The sequence below is a fragment of the Vigna unguiculata genome, chromosome 3, assembly GCF_037176805.1.
Source record: "Vigna unguiculata cultivar grain cowpea cultivar isolate G323 ecotype 2 chromosome 3, ASM3717680v1, whole genome shotgun sequence".
NCBI lineage: Eukaryota > Viridiplantae > Streptophyta > Magnoliopsida > Fabales > Fabaceae > Vigna > Vigna unguiculata.
This window is the reverse complement of record NC_140794.1, coordinates 13,470,783-13,490,778: the sequence shown is the minus strand read 5'-3', so window position 1 is coordinate 13,490,778 and position 19,996 is coordinate 13,470,783. Positions and strand designations below refer to the sequence as shown.

The following is a 19,996-nucleotide window of genomic DNA, read 5'->3' as shown; positions in this document are numbered from 1 at the left end:
AAATTGAAATTCGTTCTTATTCCATACTTTGATATATTTTGACCCTAAAATTTAAAAATAAATGAACATAATATTTTTAATTAAACAACATTAGTTTTTCTAAGCTTGTTAAACGACATCAAACCAACATATAAATTAAAACATGTTAAACAATGAAAATAGCTTAAATATCAATAAAAAAAGCATTTAATACATAAAAAAATTTAATTCAATTGAATTAAAATGACCATTAATTCATTTTTAAAGTTTTGTATCTAAAACATATCAAAATTTGACCTGAGACAAATTTTAATTTCACTTATAAATTTATGGATTAAAATCATATTTAACATAAAAAATTAAAAAACCACATTAAATAAACCTCTCTCAAATATTGAAACCAAGCCTTTTAAACCTTAAAACATTCTTAAAACTAAATGTATAAATGTAATCCAATTTATTTATCTTACTTTTTATTGTTTTTGTAATTGACGGCCTAGTGTATTTCAGGATATATTAAATGAATGAATGATGAACAATTAAATTGGTTTACCAATCCTAATTTTCATCAATAAGTTTGGTATTTAACACTCATAACAGAATACAGAGTTTATCAGATACAATAATGATCTTTGTTACAAAGAGATCAAGTCACATTAATCTACACAAGTCACGGTCACATTTATCATATAACAGCAACCAAGAATAATAGCATAAGGTAATCTAAATTTCTCAAAATCTATTATCCTTCAACATAGGGGAGATCCATGGCATCTTCAGAAGCAAATGCCTATTTGCCCTATATGCAGCATACCACATGATATACCCATCATCTCTTTTATTCTTCTGGCAGATAATGTTTTTCAAATATTTCAAGTGACAGAAAAACTTTTAATCTTTATTTGACATCATAGACAAAACACCTGTGGTACATACTTCCTCTTAGGCCTTTCATGCTTTTGTATTTGCATAACATTTACACAAAAACAAACATGTTAGGTGACAACAACTTCAGGTTAGATACATTCACACACCGATTGTATACTACTCTCCATAAATTCCTGTCTGAATCTGATATCATTAATGCATTTAATCAAATAATTAACACGCTCATATACTATATACACACACCTAATTGATATTTTTCATTTATCTAATGCCAATTCACCAGTTTCAATGTTTAAAGCGTTATGCAAACATCTGAGGGACAACTTTCACCAACGATTCAATTAGTTGAGATAAAATCAAATATAATATCAAACTTGTGACATTAACTTTGAGATAAACTAGGCCAAATATTAAACTAAACCAAATATGAAAGCTTAGAGACACACCAATTTATAAGCAATCACATTCACAGACATTCAGAGATTAGCCAGATAACACAGAAAAAAACATGATTTCATAGCTGACAAGAGGAAGCAAGAAAACATCAACATTTTGCAGTCATAATGTTTAGTTCAGAGTCACATAACAAGGAACACAGCCAGAAGCTGAGTTTCCGGAGCAAAACCTAAATACACATATACGCTATTGGATTTCATTTTTTTTTTTCTTTCCACAGAAAAGTAAACCTAAATGCGACCACCCCACAAGGACTCCATCTGAACTTTCCCACTCTTCAAGAGACCCTCGATTTCCTGCGGAGGGTTCAAACCGAGCCTCTGAGCACGCTCCCACCGTGCAAGTCGCGCTATCCCGACGCAGGGCCCATAAGCCATGTTCAAATCGAATTGCCGCAACACCACCTCGCTCTCATTGCACTCAGCTGCATAAAAGATTTCATCTTTTAGTCATACACAGAGATAAATGTGTTTGAATAGAAAAAAAAAATAGAAAAGAAACCCTAGGGATTAGAATGCACATTGGAGGTCCGGTTTTCCACCGTTAGCGGTGGTGGCCGGCGTTTGGACCCCAGTAGAGCCCGGAATGGCGGTGTGGATCGGAGATTTTTTGGAAGATTTCTTCGTAGCGGTGGTTTTCCTCTGTCGGTAAAAACCCTTCATGTTTCCGGTCACTGACGCCATTCTCTCTTCTCTCTACAGCTCTTTTCAAATTTGAATTTTGAAAATGTCTTAGGGATTGTGAAATAAAGCCACTCCTTTCCTTTTATACAAATACGAAATTAATTCGATTTTTATTTTTTTCTATCAATTTTAAACTGAAATTAAAATTTCATTTAAATAACTTGATATTTTGAACTCTACATTGAAAAAAAAAATGCTAGTTTTATTTTTTTTGGTTACAGTAACATTTTAGGCGAATATTTTACTACATTTTTAGATATGTTTTGATTGCAATCTTTCATATTTAAAAAGGTTTAAAATTATTTAAAATGCAAAATTAATTTCTTTTAACAATAAAATAGTGTTTTAACTAATAACTTTTAGTTTAATTAATTTTTCATTTTTATTCTCAGTTTTCTTTATAATTATCTTTATTAAATTAAAATGTATTTTGAAATTAGAATATTGTAAAAAATTATAAAACATGAATACGTCTTAGTGACCTTGTTTGAAAGTTTCTCTAAATTATATAAATTGTAAAAAGGGGAACACTTCAGTCTCTTATATATTTTTAGGAAAATAAAATGTATATAATGATAGTTACACAATAAATAATAAGTGATTTTAGAAGTTTTTCATTTTAGAAAATGTGAGTAATTTAAATAGTTCAATAATATTAATAATTTTAAAATAATTAGAATATATATATATATATATATATATATATATATATATATATGTGTGTGTGATACAATTATAAAGTGACATGTATAAAATATAAAAAAAATATACAAAAATATAAAAAAAATTACAAGATGGTAGTATTTTGTTTGGTTAAATGAACATCAATAACTAAATTAAATCATGAATTAAATTAAAAAAAACACATAAAAATCAATATGAGACAAATAAAAAAAAGGGTAACTACCTATTATCATTAACAAGTGTTGATAACATATAAATATTCTAACCTTTTTGTGAATTTTGAATTGGTGTGACTAAAGGAATATAATTTTACAATTAAATCTATCTATTATATTCAAATTTGATACTAATAACAGCCTTAAAACACATTACATTCCTCATAGATACTTTACTTGAATATAAAATTAGATTTTATGTTAGTTTTTTTGGGTACTCAAATTAATAGGCTTAATAACATTTCTTATTAGCAATGATTCAATGTTTTTTTTCTGTTTATTTTCTAATTAATGTTCGTTACTTATCTTTTGAATTTGTTACTTACATGTAACTATTCATTATTTATTTTGAATTTATACTTAAATCTCTAACAAATATATATGACCGTCCAAATAGCAAAAATGACCATTGCTGCAAAAGTTTCAAATCAGTGCTATCACCATCTAAACATTATAAATAGGAATTTAAATAAGTAATCTTAAATTGTTTAGGAATCTATGATAATATTTATGAACTAAAAAAATATTTTTTCCATCTTACTAATATATTTATGCAATCGAATAGAAGATAACTCACATTGATGTTCTCTTATATCATTTGAGAGCTTCGTCCTTGTCACCACTGCTGTGTGCTGTTGTGGAGTTTCATTATAGAGGGTGGCAGTTGGGAGATGTGAGGTATGGTTTGAATTTGGATAAAGGATATGTAGGAAGAGACATTTTTTTGAAAGATAAAAAAGAAAGACGCATTTATGATTTGAACGATTGAACAAGTTTATGGTGAAGGGGTTAACTCTACTCCAAATGTGTCAATTTGGTCCGATCCACGAGAGTTAAGCCTAGCCTACATTGGTTAGGGCTAAAAAGGTCTAAAAAGAAAAAAAGTCTTTTATTAAATAAGTTCACAGGGTCAAATACCTCACAAAAGTCATGTAAGTCAGGTTAGTCTATGGACTTTCTTTTTAAACATGAAAAATATATTATTAAATTTTTCGTCCTCGACTTACGATTGGCACGTCTAGAACGTCGGCCTGGGACTTCTCAGTCGTCGACACGGCCTAGACGGGTCGGTGGGCCCAACGACCTGGAAGGGATGGACGGGTCTGACGATTCGGATAGGAGGGACGGGCTCAACGACCTAGACTAACCCGACGTCCAGAACAATTTGAGCGAGCCAAACGGTCCTATTAGGCCCGACGACCAAAACGTGCCCGACGACCCAAAAGGCCTCGTGAACCCAACAAATTGAATGGGTCGGGCGAGCATGACAACCCGAATGTGTCAAGAGTGCCCGTCGAGCCCAATAATCCAAACGAGCCAAACAGGACTAACAATCCGGACATGACAATCAGACCTGATGATCCAGACGGGATGAGTAGGCTTAATGACTCAAATGGGCTCAATGACCCGGACAGGCTTGACGACCTAAACGGGCCCGACAACCAGAACGATTCGGGTGAGCCCAAAGGTCCTAGCATGCCAGATGACCAAAACATGCTCGATGACATAGAAGGGTTTTTCAAACACGATCGGGCCGGGCGGGTCCAACAACCGAGACATGTCAGGCAGACCCGACAACTTGGAAGGGATGGACGGGCCTGACGACCCGCACTAGACAGGCGAGCTCAAAGAATCGTTTGGTTTTGTAATCCCGTAAAGGGGCAAAGACCTAACTGGCCCTATAACCAGAACTATTTGAGTTGTCAAGCCCGCTTGGCCCCTTAAGGTTCTCGGGCCTCCCCGACTCGTCTAGGTTGTTGGGACCACCTGGTCCGTTTGAATCATATGGCCCACTAGGCATGTCTGGGTCACTTAACCCGTCCATGTCATTGGGCCAACCCCGACCGATCGGGTCGTCGAACCAGCTCAACTCGTCCTGACCGTTGTCTCGTTCGGCCCGTCTAAGTCGTCTGGCCCTCCCAGACTACTTTTGTTGTCGGACCCACCTAGCTTGCTCAGGTCGTTGGACCCGCTCGACTTGTTCATATTTTTGGGCATGCCTAACTCGTTCGAGTTGTAGGGCTCGGTAGGCTTATCCAGGTTGTTGGGCCCATTTGCCCCATCATTGTACTCAGACCCCCTATCTATCCAAGTTGTTGGGCCCACCCGACCCATCTGGGTCGTTTGGCCCATTAGGCTCGTCTAGGTTGTCAAGCCCATCAGAGTCATCGGGCCTGTCCAACTAGGCTTATCGTCGAGTCTGCCCGTCCTGTTCATGTCATCAGGCCCACTTGAATTGCCATGGTTGTCGGGCTTGCCAAGCCCATCTGGCTCGTCATGCATGTTTATGTTGTCGGGCACGTTCGACCCATCCAAGTCATTGGGCCCGCCAAGTTGTCGGGTTGGGTAGTCCCATCTGGGTAGTTGGTTTCTATGTGTCTTGGGCTTTGACCGATCCATATGGGTCGTTGGTCTAGGCCGACCCTTCTTGGTTGTCAGTTCAGGCTAGGCCATCTGGGTCGTCTCGGTCAATTGTGGACCATACTCATATCGTGTCCACCTTCTGATCATGATTGGCCCGAGATGGCTTGACTTGATCTTTTACTCTGACTTAAAGTAGTATTTTTAGGCGGGCCTAATCCACCTTAGCCCTGGCCCTAACCCACTTGAAAAGGGGCTTTGGGGGCTTGGGCTTTTGTTTGGCCCCCTCATTTGGGGGCCTTAAAAGGAAGCTTAATAAAGAGTGGGTCAGGACTAGCCCATGGTCTAGGGACCAAATTGACACCTCTACCTGACCCTAACCTATCCCAACTTACTACATAAGGGACTTTGGGGATCGGGGCTATGAAAAAGCCCCTGATACGTGGGCTATGAAAATGGAGCCTAACTCCATAGGGGATTAGGGTTAGGGATGGCAACGGGGCTAGACGGTGACGACTTTTGCTATCCCAAACCCATCCATGTAGAAAAAAATCCATCCTCATCCCCATACCAAAATCCAACAGGTATCACACTTTTGTCTCATCCACATCTCCACTATGTAACGGGTATAATCTCGTACCCATAACCGTACATGTTTTCTTACTAGTAGAATATTAATTTTAATTAATTTTTATAAAATAATAAAAAATTACGGTAAAGGAAATATAATATTATCAAATATTCAATATGAAAATGATGATTGTTTCTTCGATATCAAATACTTTAAAATAAATTATAAATGTTTACATTTTAGATTAGAATACCAAATAAAATTTCATGAGAACCAAAACATTTATTAAATTTGCAAACATTAATGAAACCTTGTTGATAAAATTTGAAAATATTTTTTAAAAAATATTAAAGGAAAACAAATATTCAAATTAAAATATATTTTAAATGTTTGTTTACTTCAATTTTTCAATTCTAATGAATCTATTTTTTATACACTAATAAAAGTTACAATACATCACTTGATCAAAATGACGCAAAGAACAAATAATAAACATAATAATAAAATTTTGACATAGATCTTGTATCTTTTGAACTCCAATATATGTTGGATGGTGATAAAAAAATATTCATGGCAATTACATTAAATTTTTATATTGTAGTAAATAAAAGTTATTTATACAATTATAGTGAAAAAAATTATAGTATGACTGATAATGAGTTAGAAAATAAAAAATAATTAGATATAATATATCGAAATAGTATTCTACATGATGAAAATAAACAACAAATAAAAATATTAAAAAATTGACAAATGTGTGTTTTTGAAACAATTTGAGAGACTATTGAAAGAAATCACACAAAGAAAAATAAATGTATAATTAAGTGTATGATAAAATGAAAAATACCTTAGAGATCTAAGAAAACTTTTCAAATATCAACATATATACTCAATTGTTGAGAAATAACAACTTTTTTTAGAGAAACAAAAGAGTTCTTTAAATGAAACAAAAATGAATAATAGTGAGTAAATAATTTTTTTATATTACCTAGTAAATGAAAGATTTACGTTACTAAATACTTAAATTTTGAGTATCAAACATTCTCATGTGAAAGAAAAATATATAATAAATAAAAATATTAAAAAATAATAGAAATATTCAAATGTGAGACAATTTTTTTTTAATTGACATACATCATTTTAACATAATTACATAAAAGTTATGATAAGATGAAAAATATATTGGAGATGCGTATGAGTTTCATGACAAACCAAATAATTAGAAGAAATAAAAAATAGAAAGTATATATATATATATATATATATATATATATATATGGTTACTTAATTAATTGTTAATATTTTAATAATTTAAACGGAGATGGAGACAGGTATTATGGTGGGGATATGTACATCCTCATACCCATCTTGATACCCAATTAAAAAAGTTGGGGATTCTTCATTCCCATACCCAGTCAATGCGGGGATTTCCTATCAAAATGAGGACGGGTTCAGGTAATACTCACGGAGACGGATTCAGACAATACCCATAGAAACCAATTTATTTGTCATCTCTAATTAGGTGATCCGAAGTCAAAAGAAAAAATGACAGCTCTACCTCGTATAAATTTGTAGGTTATACGATTGTAAATTAATTTTTACAAGAAAAAACTAATTGTAGAGAGGATAAAACAACATAACTCTAATTACTCATTGAGTATAAACTTCACTTAAGTATTTACAAATACACACTTTGTAGGTGGCCTATTAGACGAACTATGAAAACTAAGTTCGTCTATGCATGAAAACTTTTCTTTTATAAACACTTTAAATTGGACCTTCTTTTCTTTTATTTGCATGCTTTAACTTTGTTCTTTCTGCTAGTGCCTTTTGGGGTGTGTGTTTTAGAATTTTCTTAGGGAAGTTGAGTCAACTTTCGATAAAATCATAGTGACTTTGCATATTGAAAGAAGTATCTATTGAAATCCCTTTGTGTATGCGGTCTATTGAATTTAAATTCGTCTTAATCTAATATCGTGCATCTAATACTTCTTTAGACTCATATAGTCTTTTAATACTTGTGCCAAACACTTTTGATAGACTTGGTTTAATTTTTGTATATTTCGTCCAGAGTTTTAAAATGTGACTTGCTTCTATAATTTTTATGTCTATTGTTTCTCTATACTTTTTTTATCATATTGTATATTCATGTTTGATTCTTGAAAGATTAACTCTTCTTCAAACTTCATTTAAAACTTCAGTATGAACATCCAAATTTAAAATTTGAGTTATTTATTACACAAATTAACTTTAATATAATAAATTACCTTATTTATAATCATTAAAATAAGTATCTATTAATAAAATTATAAGATATAGACTTGTATCTATAACAATATATAAAGGGGATTTCCCTTTTTGTCCACTTTTCAAAATATTAATTTTATCCTTTAAATATAATAATTTATTAAATTTTTAAAGATTGACCTTTATTTTTACAAACTTTTTATAAAATCATATGTCTCTACTTCTTCTCTTCTTCTTTATTTATCAATGATTATTCTTTTATCTGTTATGATACATTTTACTTTATTTTTAATAAATATAATTTTAGTATATATATTAACTTAATAACATCATAATATTATCATCTACTAATATAATATTACGCATATTAAAAAATGCATACACACAAACTATTACGCTAGTCTTGTCATAAATAATTAACAAATAAAAATAAATGAGAGAAAGAAAAGAGTTCAAATTTTTTTCAAAAGAATAACCAATATTCATTGAAAAGAAAGGTCTGATTTTGCTAATTTACTATTTTATTTTATTATCCTTAGTTGATATCCATACATCTATATATAAAATATATAAAATGATTCTCTACATATTTTTTGTTCCAATTCAACCCTTTAAATAATAATATTATTTTAAACTAAAATATTTTTATTTTTATTTTTGCTTTTAAATGATCATTAATTTAAATTTAATTACTTTTTAAATTAAAATAATTATTTTATCATTTCATCCTTTTAAATTACTATTTACTAAAATTTAGTTATCTATTCTATATCTATTCTATCTATAACAATATATAAATGGGATTCTCCCTTTTGTGTCCACCTTTCAAAATACCAAATTTACCATTTAAATATAATAATTTATTAAATTTTAAAAAATTGACCGTTTCTTTTACAAGTTTTTTATAAAATCAGATGTCTCTGTTTCTTCTCTTCTTCTTTATTTATCAATGGTTATTTTTTCGTATGTTATGATATATTTCACTTTATTTTTAATAAATATAATTTTAATTTATATTAAATTAATAACATTACAATATTATCACCTACTAATATAATATCACGCATATTTAAAAAAATACATACACACATGCGCGATAGCGCGTCACGCCTGTGTTTACGCTAGTTATCTATTCTATAACAATAAATGAGATTCTTCTTTTTGTGTCCATATTTCATAATACTCGTTTTATCCTTAGTTATTTTAAAAATTAATTATTTTATAAATAATTTACTTTTAATCATTTTTCTACAAATCTCTTTTGTCTTAAATCATTATTTAAATTTTCTTTTTACATATCTTATATATTTTAAAAATTATATATTTGTTAAAAAAATAAAAAAATGCAAATACACGGACGCGCACCCGTGTGTTCGCTAGTTTTTTAATTAAATTAATTATATACAATGAAAAAAAAAGACATGTACATTTGTAAAAAAACTCTAGTTTAAAACGAGGAGCATTCTTCAAGCAAAATAGGCAGTTTCCTTTTCCAACTGCAAATCCAAATTTTGTGTACCTGTCATTCACAATCAATCATGGCTACCATTTCTTCAATTTGCAACCTCTTTCTCCCCATAATTTTATCATTATTCCCCAGAACACTGTGTGCAACAGTGCTACAAGACCTCAAAAACTTACATCAACCCCCAGCCTTTAACTCTACAATTCTCTCAAACTGTCTCAACAATCCATCTCTTAGGTACTGCACTTCATCTCCAATCATGGACTTTGATGAAATATTCAAGTTTACCATTGTTGCAAGCCATCTCTGCAATGAATCCAACAACCCCAATTGTGTAGAGTCATTCCCCAAAGTTGATCTTAGAAACCGTCCAAATATTGCACCACTTTATTTGTCCTTCGATTTCTTTTGGAAATATTGCCCCTTGAGCATCATGTCCATTGATTTGTCCAACAATTCTATGAAGGGTGGTTTTCCAACCGAAGTTTTCTATTGCACCCAAATCCAGTCTCTTGATCTGAGTATCAATGCATTTTCTGGGGACATTCCAATTCAGAGTTTCTCTTCCTTCACCAACCTCACTTTTCTCAACCTCTCCTATAATGGCTTTTCAGAGAGTAAACTGTCAGATTCCCAGTTCTTCAAAAGGTTCAATTCTTCTAGTTTTCTTCATTCTGGTGCTCTCTTGGATCCAAAAAAGTTTACTGTGAAGGCTGTTGTTCTGTTAGTTTGCTTTCCCATCCTTGTCATTTTTATGGTAATTTCCTTGGTATGGCTTTGTTTCCAAAGGCCTGATTTTCTCCCAAGGAAACTTCAAAGAGGTTGGAGGTTTACACCAGCAATTCTAAAAGCAGCAACTGATGGTTTTTCACATAAGAATTTGGTGGGGATGAGTGATGTTGTTCATATCTACAAAGGGACATTGAGAGATGGTACTGAAGTGAAAATTGAGATGTACTGGGATGATATACCAAGGGACAGTTACCGTAGATTTGTTGATGAATGCAATATTCTGTCTAAGTTACACCACAAAAACCTTGTCAGAGTTCTGGGGTGGTGTAAGAGCAGAAAATTCAGGGCCATTATCACAGAATGGACGAGAGAAGAAAACGTTGAAATGTGGTTATCAGGGTCAAGTCCATCATGGAATCATAGAGTGAAAGTGTTAATGGGGATTGTAGAATGCATGCGCTATATGCAGAAGGAATGGCCTGAAATTGACTATGAACTCGACACAAGTAGTATTTTGCTGTCCGACAATATGGAACCATTAATTTCAAGGTTCAAAGTTGGAGATCACAACAACAATGAAAGAAGTAAGAATAATAGAAAATTAGTCCTCAAACAATGTGTCTTTTCCTTTTTCTATTTTCTTGGCATGCAAGTTCATCAGTGCTTTCTGTTATTTTGTAGAGATACATAGGTTTGGAGTATTTGTGCTGGAGCTGATACTAGATAAGAAGGTTCAAGAGGAGTTTGATGGAGATGATGCTGAATTTGTTAGGTACATAAGAACACTTAATTCTGCAGATTTGCTGCAGATTATTGATGAGAGAATGGAAATAACTGAAGCAAATTTTCATCAAGTTAAGCAGGCACTGTATTTGGGATTAATGTGCGTAGATCAATCGAACAGTGAGAAGCGAAGCTTGGGCATGATACTTAACACTGTAGCAAGAGCCTACAAAACATGCTTGTTCAAACCAATTAAGTAGTGATATCAGTATTGAGTGGACATTTTCTTCAGAGATGATTCTTAGAACTGGTGTCTCATTGTTCTTCGGAGTTGCTATTTTGAGAACTTGATTATACTGTATACATTGTTAGAGTGATGCTGTACTCTTATTTTGTTAGTTATTAAATTTCTTGTAAGGTTTTAGTTATTTTACATCTGAACCAGTCTGAATTATAATCAAAAAGTTTTAAATTTTTTAAGACTTAATATTTTATCAAAATTTATTAAAAATTCAATTAAAAGTTTTGAAAGTTATAGGAACTCAAAATTTAATTAAGTCTATTAAAATAATATAATTTTATAAAAGTAATTTGTATATTAATATTTTTATTATATTAAAATAATGAAGTTTTAAAAATATTTGAAAATTATTAGACAATAAAATTTATTGAATAATACAATTTTATATTAAAGAAAATGACAGAAAGAGTAATTATATAAGCGACTATTATCTCTACGAAGGAGGAAGGATTAATGAGATTTATAAACTTAAATTCTGTTTTTAATTTTTAATTTAATTTAATTTTCCATGCTGAAGAACAGTGCGACACACAGAAGAAATCTTGGGCCTCTTTTTGAGTCTTGAGTATGCTGTGCCATTGGGTTCCTTATTCTCTGTTTAGCGGTCGCACACGCTCTCGGGAATTCACTGCTTCAGCTACTCATTCGCACTTTCCTTCTCTCTCTTTTTCCCCGAACCGGAATATCAGCTGTATGGACGCCACTGGCTTAGATTCCAATGGCCGTGAATTCAAGACTGCCGATGAAATGTGGAGGGAACACACGGGTGACCCTAGTAAGAAGACCCAGTGGTACCGCGACGGCGTCTCCTACTGGGAGGTATATCTGTCTCTGTTTCTTATGTGGGTTTCTGTTTTTTCCAGAAGAAATTCAAAAAAATTGGATATATCTTCTGGGGTTTGTTGCAATTAATATGTTGTTGTAAAGTTTGCTTTTTTATTGTTTGTGAGAGCAGGGTGTTAATCCAACTATGGATGGAGTTTTGGGAGGGTTTGCAAATGTGAATGAGCCTGACATAAGTTGCAGTGAGGATTTTTTGAAGATCCTCCTATCCGAACGTTTTCCTGCTGATGCCAGACGCCAACCCCTTGTTGTTCTTGGTACTCTTTCGTTGTCCCTTTGTTATTGAACCCCACTAGTGAAAACCAGTGGATTCTTAGCGATGATGTTTCATAGATTTTTAAATCGAATGGGATTTTTGCTTAGATTTTACTTGATTTTTTCCTTGTGAAAGGTGACTATTGTGTTTTAGTTTGATTTTCTGAGTGTTTTTGGGATTTATGACATTTGGAATCTGCTTTTGTTGAATGTAATAATCCCTTTTAATATTTATTTTTGGACATGGATGTTCTAATCAGCCAACTCTTGAATTTCAGATTGTGGTTCTGGGATTGGCAGAGTTACCAAAAATCTTTTAATAAGATACTTCAATGAGGTTTGTGAGATTTACTTTCGTTATCTATTTCTTCCGAGTCAGTATTCTATAGTTCATGAGTACCGACACTTATATTGAGTAATTGTTGATGCGGTGAGCCCGTGAAAATTCCAATGAAAAGTCAGTGGATCATATGTTGATGGCACTACTTTAGTACTCTTAGTATTGTTTAATATGCAAAAAAAAAAATGTTTCAGGTGCTTGTTGGATCTGATGTTTTACCATATCATTGCTCTTTGATGGCACTACTTTAGTACTCTTAGTATTGTTTACCCCTTCTTTAAATTAATGCATACCCCTGCTTAGATCAAACAGCTGGTAGGGAATTCTACATCTATATATGTTACTAAATAATAGAGTTTACAAGCCTCAATTTCCATATATTTGGAAGTACTGCTGGGTATAATTCTACCCGGATTTGATTGTACCAAGCTATGTAAACATAACTCACAAACAGGTTATGTTAACCTTTTAGGTTGAACTATATAACTATTCTGGCTGTGTTCAGGTTGAGCATTTTAGTGTCATACTGTTGTTCTAACAATGAAGATACACTAACTTGAAACATGCTCCATTAAATTCTTATCAAGTATCTAAACAGTGCATCATCCTGGCTTTTACTAACTACATCACATTGATATTTATCTTTTTTTATTGTTTGTTTATGAAGCATGATATTGGAGGCTTTCATTTGCTTTGTTTTTATTTCCTCTCTAATTTTTTCTCTTATGACTTGCTGGATATGGCGTCTATCTTTTATTTATTATGTTATTGTTAGAATAGTTTATATTATCTTCTGAGCAAAAGCTGTGTTGTATTTCTTTCTCTTTCCTTAAGCTTACGTTGTAAGCCACTGGTCCTTATATATATGAATTTGAATCAGAAGGGAGATTTAAATTAATATCTCTCAAGCTCTTTTCTTCATATATACTCTTTCAACTTGGTATTAGAACATTCTCCCTCAGGCACCATTTCTCTGCATGGCTTAGTCAGGTGCATGTAACCCACAAATTGACCAAGGTTTTCATGATCATTTGGAATAGACAACAGTGAAATATCATCAAGTGTTGAACAATGGAAGAAGTTGAGCTTCCAGAGTAATGAATGATTGATTGTAGACCTGTGGATAGTCCTAAGGGTTCAAATAAAAGATTAATGGTAAAACAAAGTGAACCATTTTCAAATCTAGAGAGATACATAATACTTGTGGGAAAACTTATTTATCTTACTATTACTGAGCTTGACCTAACTTTTGTAGTTGGTGTGGTTAGTTAGTTTATGTAGGCTCCTTGCATTGATAACCAGAATGGTCTCATTTGCATTCTCAAATACCTTAAAAAGGCTTCAAGATAAGGTTTTCTATATGATGATAAGAAGTACGGAAATATCTAGATATTATGATACTGATTGACCATGGTCTCCTATAGATAAACATTCCACTACTATATATTGTTTTTCATTGGAGAGAATATTATTTCTTAGAAAAGCAATAAACATAATGTATTTACTTGACGTTGAATATAGGGCAATGACATCAATCACTTGTGAACTTGTGTAGATAAAACAATTTCTCCAGGAACTGAGATATTTTGAAAGCAAAGTAGGATGCATTATGAAAATCAAGCAGCTCTTCTCATTGCTTCCAACCTTGTTTTTCATGAGAGGACAAAATACATGGAAATTAATTGTCATTTTGTTAGAGAAAAATTGTTGTTCAAGGAAATTTGCACAGAGTTTGTTGGCTCCAATGATCAACAAGCTAACTTTTGGATAAAAATCCTTGAGAGGAGCTTGGGTTCAATTTAATATCTTTTGAGCAAAAGTTGTTTTGTGTTGTCTCTCTATTTGTAACTTATAGTCTGATGAAGGATTATCTTGTTCCTTTTTATATTTTTGAATATGGTGTGAGTTGATTAAGAAAGCTAAGCGAAATCCCCACTGGACATTAAGATAGCAAGCTATCTAGATGTGAAGGTTCCTTTCACAAAGCTCAAGAGAAGAAGATGATGGATTGATTCAAAACAAAAAGGAAATGGAAGGCACATAAACCATAGAAAACCAAGAACAATTAAAGGAAGGAGAAAACATAAAATGGAAAGGAAAGAAATGGTAAAAATGTGAGAAGCACGCCACTACAAGGCTAGGCTAGAAGCCATGGCAACCTTGAAGATGAGTGGATGTGTGCCGCCACTTGCTATGCAAGATAAGGCTTACAAGTTTCACTCCCAAGGGAGGAAACTCTCACAAATGGTTGAGACACAAGAGTGTTTTTACTTCAAAATGTTCAACCCTTTTACATGTCTAGGAGCACCCCTTATATAGAAGAGTTTAGGGGCCTCTAAGCAAATAAAAGATACCTAAGGATGTCTCTACAAAAACCTAACCCTAGCTTCTAGAAACTAGGTCAAATAAGGTTACAAAAATGAGAGACAAAAGAGCTAACTATGGTGTGTGCAAGGCTAATTTCGTTCTAGGACAAAAGGAGACCAAGAATGTGTCTCATATGTCTCTAGAAAGTGGCCATAGTGTGCTAAAAACAAAGGAGACCAAAGGTACATAGGTACACTTGCTTTATGCCTTTTTCTTTATGCTTTATGCCTTTGCTTTACTCTCTCCTCCACATCATTTATGCTCCCCAATCACCATGTGCCACCTAGCATTGCTTTCTTACTCCTAATTAACCTACAAAGCAAATAAACATAGATTAGCATGTTGGCTTAAGTCAAGTCAACTATAGTCAACAAGTCAAACCTAGTCAAAGGTCAACAAGTCAACTAAAGTTGATTCAACTAAGTCAACTTAGGGAATCAAAAATAACAAGCATAAATGAAAGGGATGAAGGATTAGTGAACTTCCTTTCTAAACATGCTTAGTCTTCTTAAGCATGTGCCTCCATCCTTGATTGAGGTCAATCCTTCATCATAGTCCTAGGGGAGATGTTTTTCTTTCTTTCCTTAAACTTCTGTTGTAAGCCACTGATCCGCATATATATATATATATATATATATATATATAATTATTGATTTGCCCCACATGTACATTAGCCTCTCTTCTATTTGTCTATAATTTTCTTTATCTTTAAATTCAATCTGGAATTCCACCATGTTGTGATATTTTAGGGATAGTTAATTATCATCTTATACTTTCTTGTTGACTATAAATTTCAGGTTGATCTCCTGGAGCCAGTATCACAATTCTTGGAGACTGCACGCGAAACTTTGGCTCTGGGATGTCAGACAAATGCAGTGCACAAAGCTGTTAATTTTTACTGTGTTCCTCTTCAGGTGTGTACTTATCCTCTATGAAAATGACAGCATATTTCTTTCTTCAGATTATATTCTAGCCATAGTACAGTGGTGTGCAACCTGGTGTGATAAAGCTCCCTCTGTGGTGGGATCTTGCGGTGGATAGGACAAATTATGTAAAATAGATAAAATAGCTAATATGAACAAAATTCCTATGATTGAAGTTCTATATTATATTTTTTTAACGCTGGTTATGGCTTTCCTTATTATTTGGCTGTTATGGGACATTGTAAGATTTCACAAATAATATTGTGTATTTTTCTTTTATGAGCTCACATCTAACAAGTAAATAGCTACCTGGAAACTGGCATTTATTATAAATTCTTTATTGAATAATAGGAAGACTGGTATTTCTTATAATTTTACGAAGTTACTTCGATAGTTCAAACACTAAGTGGACTTCTATTTTATGTTTTTGTCTTTTAAACACCGTTATCTCTTTCCATATTTTCTGGGTGTCAGGTAAAACATGAGTTTTCTCAGGCAGTATTTGGTGAGATTTTTTTTTTTCATGAACATTTAACCAGTAAATAAAATCTGGAAATTAGCATTTATCTTTGTTAAGATGCAGGCCTCGAAGAAGCTACATATTATTGTAAATGCTCTAAGAGACATTCTATGGTATTTATAATGCTACAAATTCAATGGTTGCTGTCTCTACCAACTCTTCATCTTCTTATCTACTCCTAAGATAAATTAGTAACTACGTATTTTGAGACCATGTTCATGATAGTCTTTAATCGAAACATTCAAGTTAATGTGATATCCCTAGCACTTTTGACATTTAGTACCACTTTTTGCTATTCTTCAGTAATGTTATTGAGCACCTCTTGTTTTCCTTGCTTTAGGATTTTACACCAGAGGCTGGAAGATATGATGTAATATGGATTCAATGGTGTATTGGTCATCTTACGGATGAAGATTTTGTTTCATTTTTCAAGAGAGCAAAGGTAAGCAGTCCATTCTTTATTTAATAATTAGGCTATTTTTAATTGGGAGTTAAGGAAAATAAATAAATAAAACAAGTAATTTTGTACTAGGGAAGGTTCCATATATTTAAGTATTTACATTTTCATCTTTATCTACCAATTCCCTAGAATGACCAAGATGTGTAATTGCATTGATAAAGTAATGTAATGTATTTTATTAATTATTTCTCCTCAGCAATGATTGAAGTTGTTCATTTTGGTTCTCATTTGTCATATATTTAAAAACATTATTTGCCTGGGTGCTTGCTAGAAATATACATGTCTCGTGTAATTGTAGTGAATGAGATTAGATTGAGAAATTAGTCACCATTTCTAAAATCATGTATAATATATACATATAATCATTGTAATGGAATATTTCTGTTTCTATAGTAGTAAAAAATAGTCTTCTCTTGCACTAAACATTTAAGCGGATCTGGTTATAGGAAGAAACTGTACCTGTTATTTGCAATTTGGTTATGCAGAAATATTTTATATAATCAGAAAGCTTGTATATAATTTTTTTTATCACTATTAAAGCTTAGTGATTTGTGCTTTCATTGGTTTGTTGGTTGTACATAATCATATACAGTTTCATTTTATTTGTAACCTTATGATGGTTTTGTTTGATTGAAGCTATTATAATGTTGGTGATTTGTTAATTTGTGGGTTCACTAATTTGTCTTTCGTTTTTTTGCACTCAGTGTTTGCTTGTCATTACTGTTGTCTCTCACTTGAATTGAAGTCATAACTTTTATCACTTTCATTCTTGTACTCTGTCTCATGGCATTGGCTTATACATTACCATAGGTTGGCCTCAAACCAGGTGGATTTTTCGTTCTGAAGGAGAATATTGCCAGATCTGGTACTTTCATCTTTGATGCATTTTATTCTTTCTAATGATACTGAATGATTTATTTCCTCCATTTTATTATAAACTAATAAAGCTGGCTTTGACACCTTTTCTAAGACCTATATATCAAACGTGACTGTATGGTCTTGGATAAACTTCTCCATAAGCATTTTGAAAAAAGAAGATAAGGAAAATTGACCGAGTTTCTCCACAAGCTAAATATAGCTAATTTGTAGAATTTTTTTCGTATTAACTTCTCTAGAAGATTATTTTTAACTTGTGCATGAGCTAGCATTAGCTTATGAAGAAGTTTATTTTATTATTTTATTTTCTTTCATAGAAATGTTGATGGAATAGATTATCCAAACAACCGTTTAGTATTTGAACATACATTCATCTTCTCCAAGCTTCCTATGGTTTCCCTAACATGCAGTGTCCTGAGCCGAGGTACAAAGGACTAAAATTTTAAATGATGGAGTAAAACAATTTTAAGTTTATAACTCAATGTTAAGATGTTAGAACAGTACCACAAATAAACTTCCTTGGGGTGAAAGTTGAGGGGAACAAATTGTATTAGCGTGTTAAGTTTTAATTGAAATGTGGGGACTTGTCACTTCTTTAAAGCTCTTGGTAGTAAGCTTTTGATCATTAGCTGTTTTAAGCACAAAATGAGTTTAATTTGAACACTGAAACTTTTTCTACCATTTTGAAGCACAGTAGTGGATAGTTTATATCGTTTAGTGTGTTCCCAGTGGTGGAGGGTAATCAACTGTCTCCGCATTCACGCCGAAACAATTCTCTGTCACTTTTTTCTTCTAATGATTTTTCATATCAAACATGCCTAGTTCTAGTTTCATTTTTAGTTTGAGGGACTGTGTTAGAATATCTATTGAGGATATCTCATAATATCATGATTGTATCCTAATGTTACATGATCTCAAGAATAGTCTTCACATTTCTTTATTTTTCATGTTCTGTTTTTGTTATTTAATTAGGATTAAGTTTTTCATGTTCATGACTGTTTTATTTAATCTCCTATATCACATCCTTAATACCAATATCAATATAACTTTATTATTGACTATTCCTTGTCCTCCCTTTATACCTATTCCCAATAATTTCTGCAATCAAACTTTCTATATTCTATCGTGCAGGATTTGTGCTTGACAATGAAGATCGAAGCGTTACAAGATCTGATAAGTACTTCAAAGAGCTATTTTCACAATGTGGATTACATGTTTACAGATTAAAGGTAAATTAGGTATCTATAAAAGAAATATGGAATGGTTGTTGTTGTAATCAGAGAAACGAGTGTTGTTTTCCTATAAAAAGTATGTTGTAGGGTACGTTTTATTTCCTGAAAAGTTAGATTTTATCATCTGTGTTTCACGCTATTGTTCTGCTTCTAAAAGCATGTAGAAAGAGCTCTTCACGTGATGTCCTTGGTTTATTTACTTTTTAAGTTTTACCATAGGATTCCTTTTGTGTCCTATCAGGTTCGGTCTCTTATTTTGTGAGAACAAGATATTATTGGGAGTCTCTTTCTACTTGCTTTTTAGTTTTCACCAACCCCTTTTTAGTTTTACTATTGTTTTCTAAGCTGCTATTTTGTTCCATCAGGATCAGAAAGGATTTCCTGAAGAATTATTTGCCGTGAAGATGTATGCATTAACTACAGAAGCACCTAAAAGGGCTCTCCGTGCAAAATCCAAAACATCAATTAATAGACCTAGAACCATTATGTGAATATTCTCCATATTCACCCTAAACCATTTTTCTTTCAATTGAGAGATGGTCGATGTTGTATGTATAGTAGGCATTCATTTGTTGAGTCAAGCCACTGTAATAGGCTCTTATGCGGAATGCAAATTTTTAGTTCTCAGCTATCAGAAATTTATGGAAAGGTGAATTTTGAGTTTTTGTAATACTACAATGAACAAACAAGAGACGACTTTGCTATCACTTGATGACATGTTGGTTGGTGGTTTAGCATGAGTTTCTTAGTGCAGGACTACATGTTTCGGAATATGAATTCATACTTGGAGTTTGATGCGCTGGTTTTTCAAAGAATACATTGAAAGATTAAATGGACAAAAATGACAAGGGCAAGGGCCATTTGTACATACAAAG

At 32.6% G+C, this 19,996-nt stretch overlaps 3 protein-coding genes across 3 annotated transcripts; 2 read left to right on the top strand and 1 right to left on the bottom strand.

Moving 5' to 3' along the window:
* Positions 1-1,359: 1,359 nt before the first annotated feature.
* On the bottom strand, positions 1,360-2,069 carry POLD4 (polymerase delta 4). Its single transcript, XM_028065096.2, has 2 exons — positions 1,844-2,069; positions 1,360-1,747 (listed from the first exon to the last, which is right to left on the bottom strand). The coding sequence occupies exons 1-2, from the start codon at positions 2,004-2,006 to the stop codon at positions 1,554-1,556; spliced, it is 357 nt and encodes a 118-aa protein (XP_027920897.1). The 5' UTR covers positions 2,007-2,069; the 3' UTR covers positions 1,360-1,553.
* A 7,519-nt stretch (positions 2,070-9,588) lies between these two features.
* On the top strand, positions 9,589-11,491 carry LOC114174915 (Leucine-rich repeat protein kinase family protein). Its single transcript, XM_028059647.2, has 2 exons — positions 9,589-10,865; positions 10,963-11,491. Exons 1-2 carry the CDS (start codon positions 9,623-9,625, stop codon positions 11,262-11,264), a joined length of 1,545 nt encoding a protein of 514 aa, XP_027915448.2. The 5' UTR covers positions 9,589-9,622; the 3' UTR covers positions 11,265-11,491.
* A 320-nt stretch (positions 11,492-11,811) lies between these two features.
* LOC114176259 (alpha amino-terminal protein methyltransferase) lies at positions 11,812-19,855 on the top strand. The gene is made up of 8 exons (XM_028061236.2): positions 11,812-12,124; positions 12,261-12,405; positions 12,682-12,740; positions 15,908-16,024; positions 16,894-16,995; positions 17,824-17,878; positions 19,021-19,118; positions 19,487-19,855. The coding sequence occupies exons 1-8, from the start codon at positions 11,873-11,875 to the stop codon at positions 19,610-19,612; spliced, it is 954 nt and encodes a 317-aa protein (XP_027917037.1). The 5' UTR covers positions 11,812-11,872; the 3' UTR covers positions 19,613-19,855.
* The last annotated feature ends 141 nt before the right edge of the window (positions 19,856-19,996 follow it).

Coding starts and splice junctions, on each gene's coding strand:
- POLD4 (XM_028065096.2), bottom strand. CDS start 2,006: ATGGCGTCAGTGACCGGAAACATGAAGGGTTTTTACCGACAGAGGAAA. Junction 1,748..1,843: donor TGGAAAACCGGACCTCCAAT/GTGCATTCTAAT, acceptor TCTTTTATGCAG/CTGAGTGCAATGAGAGCGAG.
- LOC114174915 (XM_028059647.2), top strand. CDS start 9,623: ATGGCTACCATTTCTTCAATTTGCAACCTCTTTCTCCCCATAATTTTA. Junction 10,866..10,962: donor TCACAACAACAATGAAAGAA/GTAAGAATAATA, acceptor GTTATTTTGTAG/AGATACATAGGTTTGGAGTA.
- LOC114176259 (XM_028061236.2), top strand. CDS start 11,873: ATGCTGTGCCATTGGGTTCCTTATTCTCTGTTTAGCGGTCGCACACGC. Junction 16,025..16,893: donor TTTACTGTGTTCCTCTTCAG/GTGTGTACTTAT, acceptor TCCTTGCTTTAG/GATTTTACACCAGAGGCTGG. Junction 16,996..17,823: donor CATTTTTCAAGAGAGCAAAG/GTAAGCAGTCCA, acceptor ACATTACCATAG/GTTGGCCTCAAACCAGGTGG.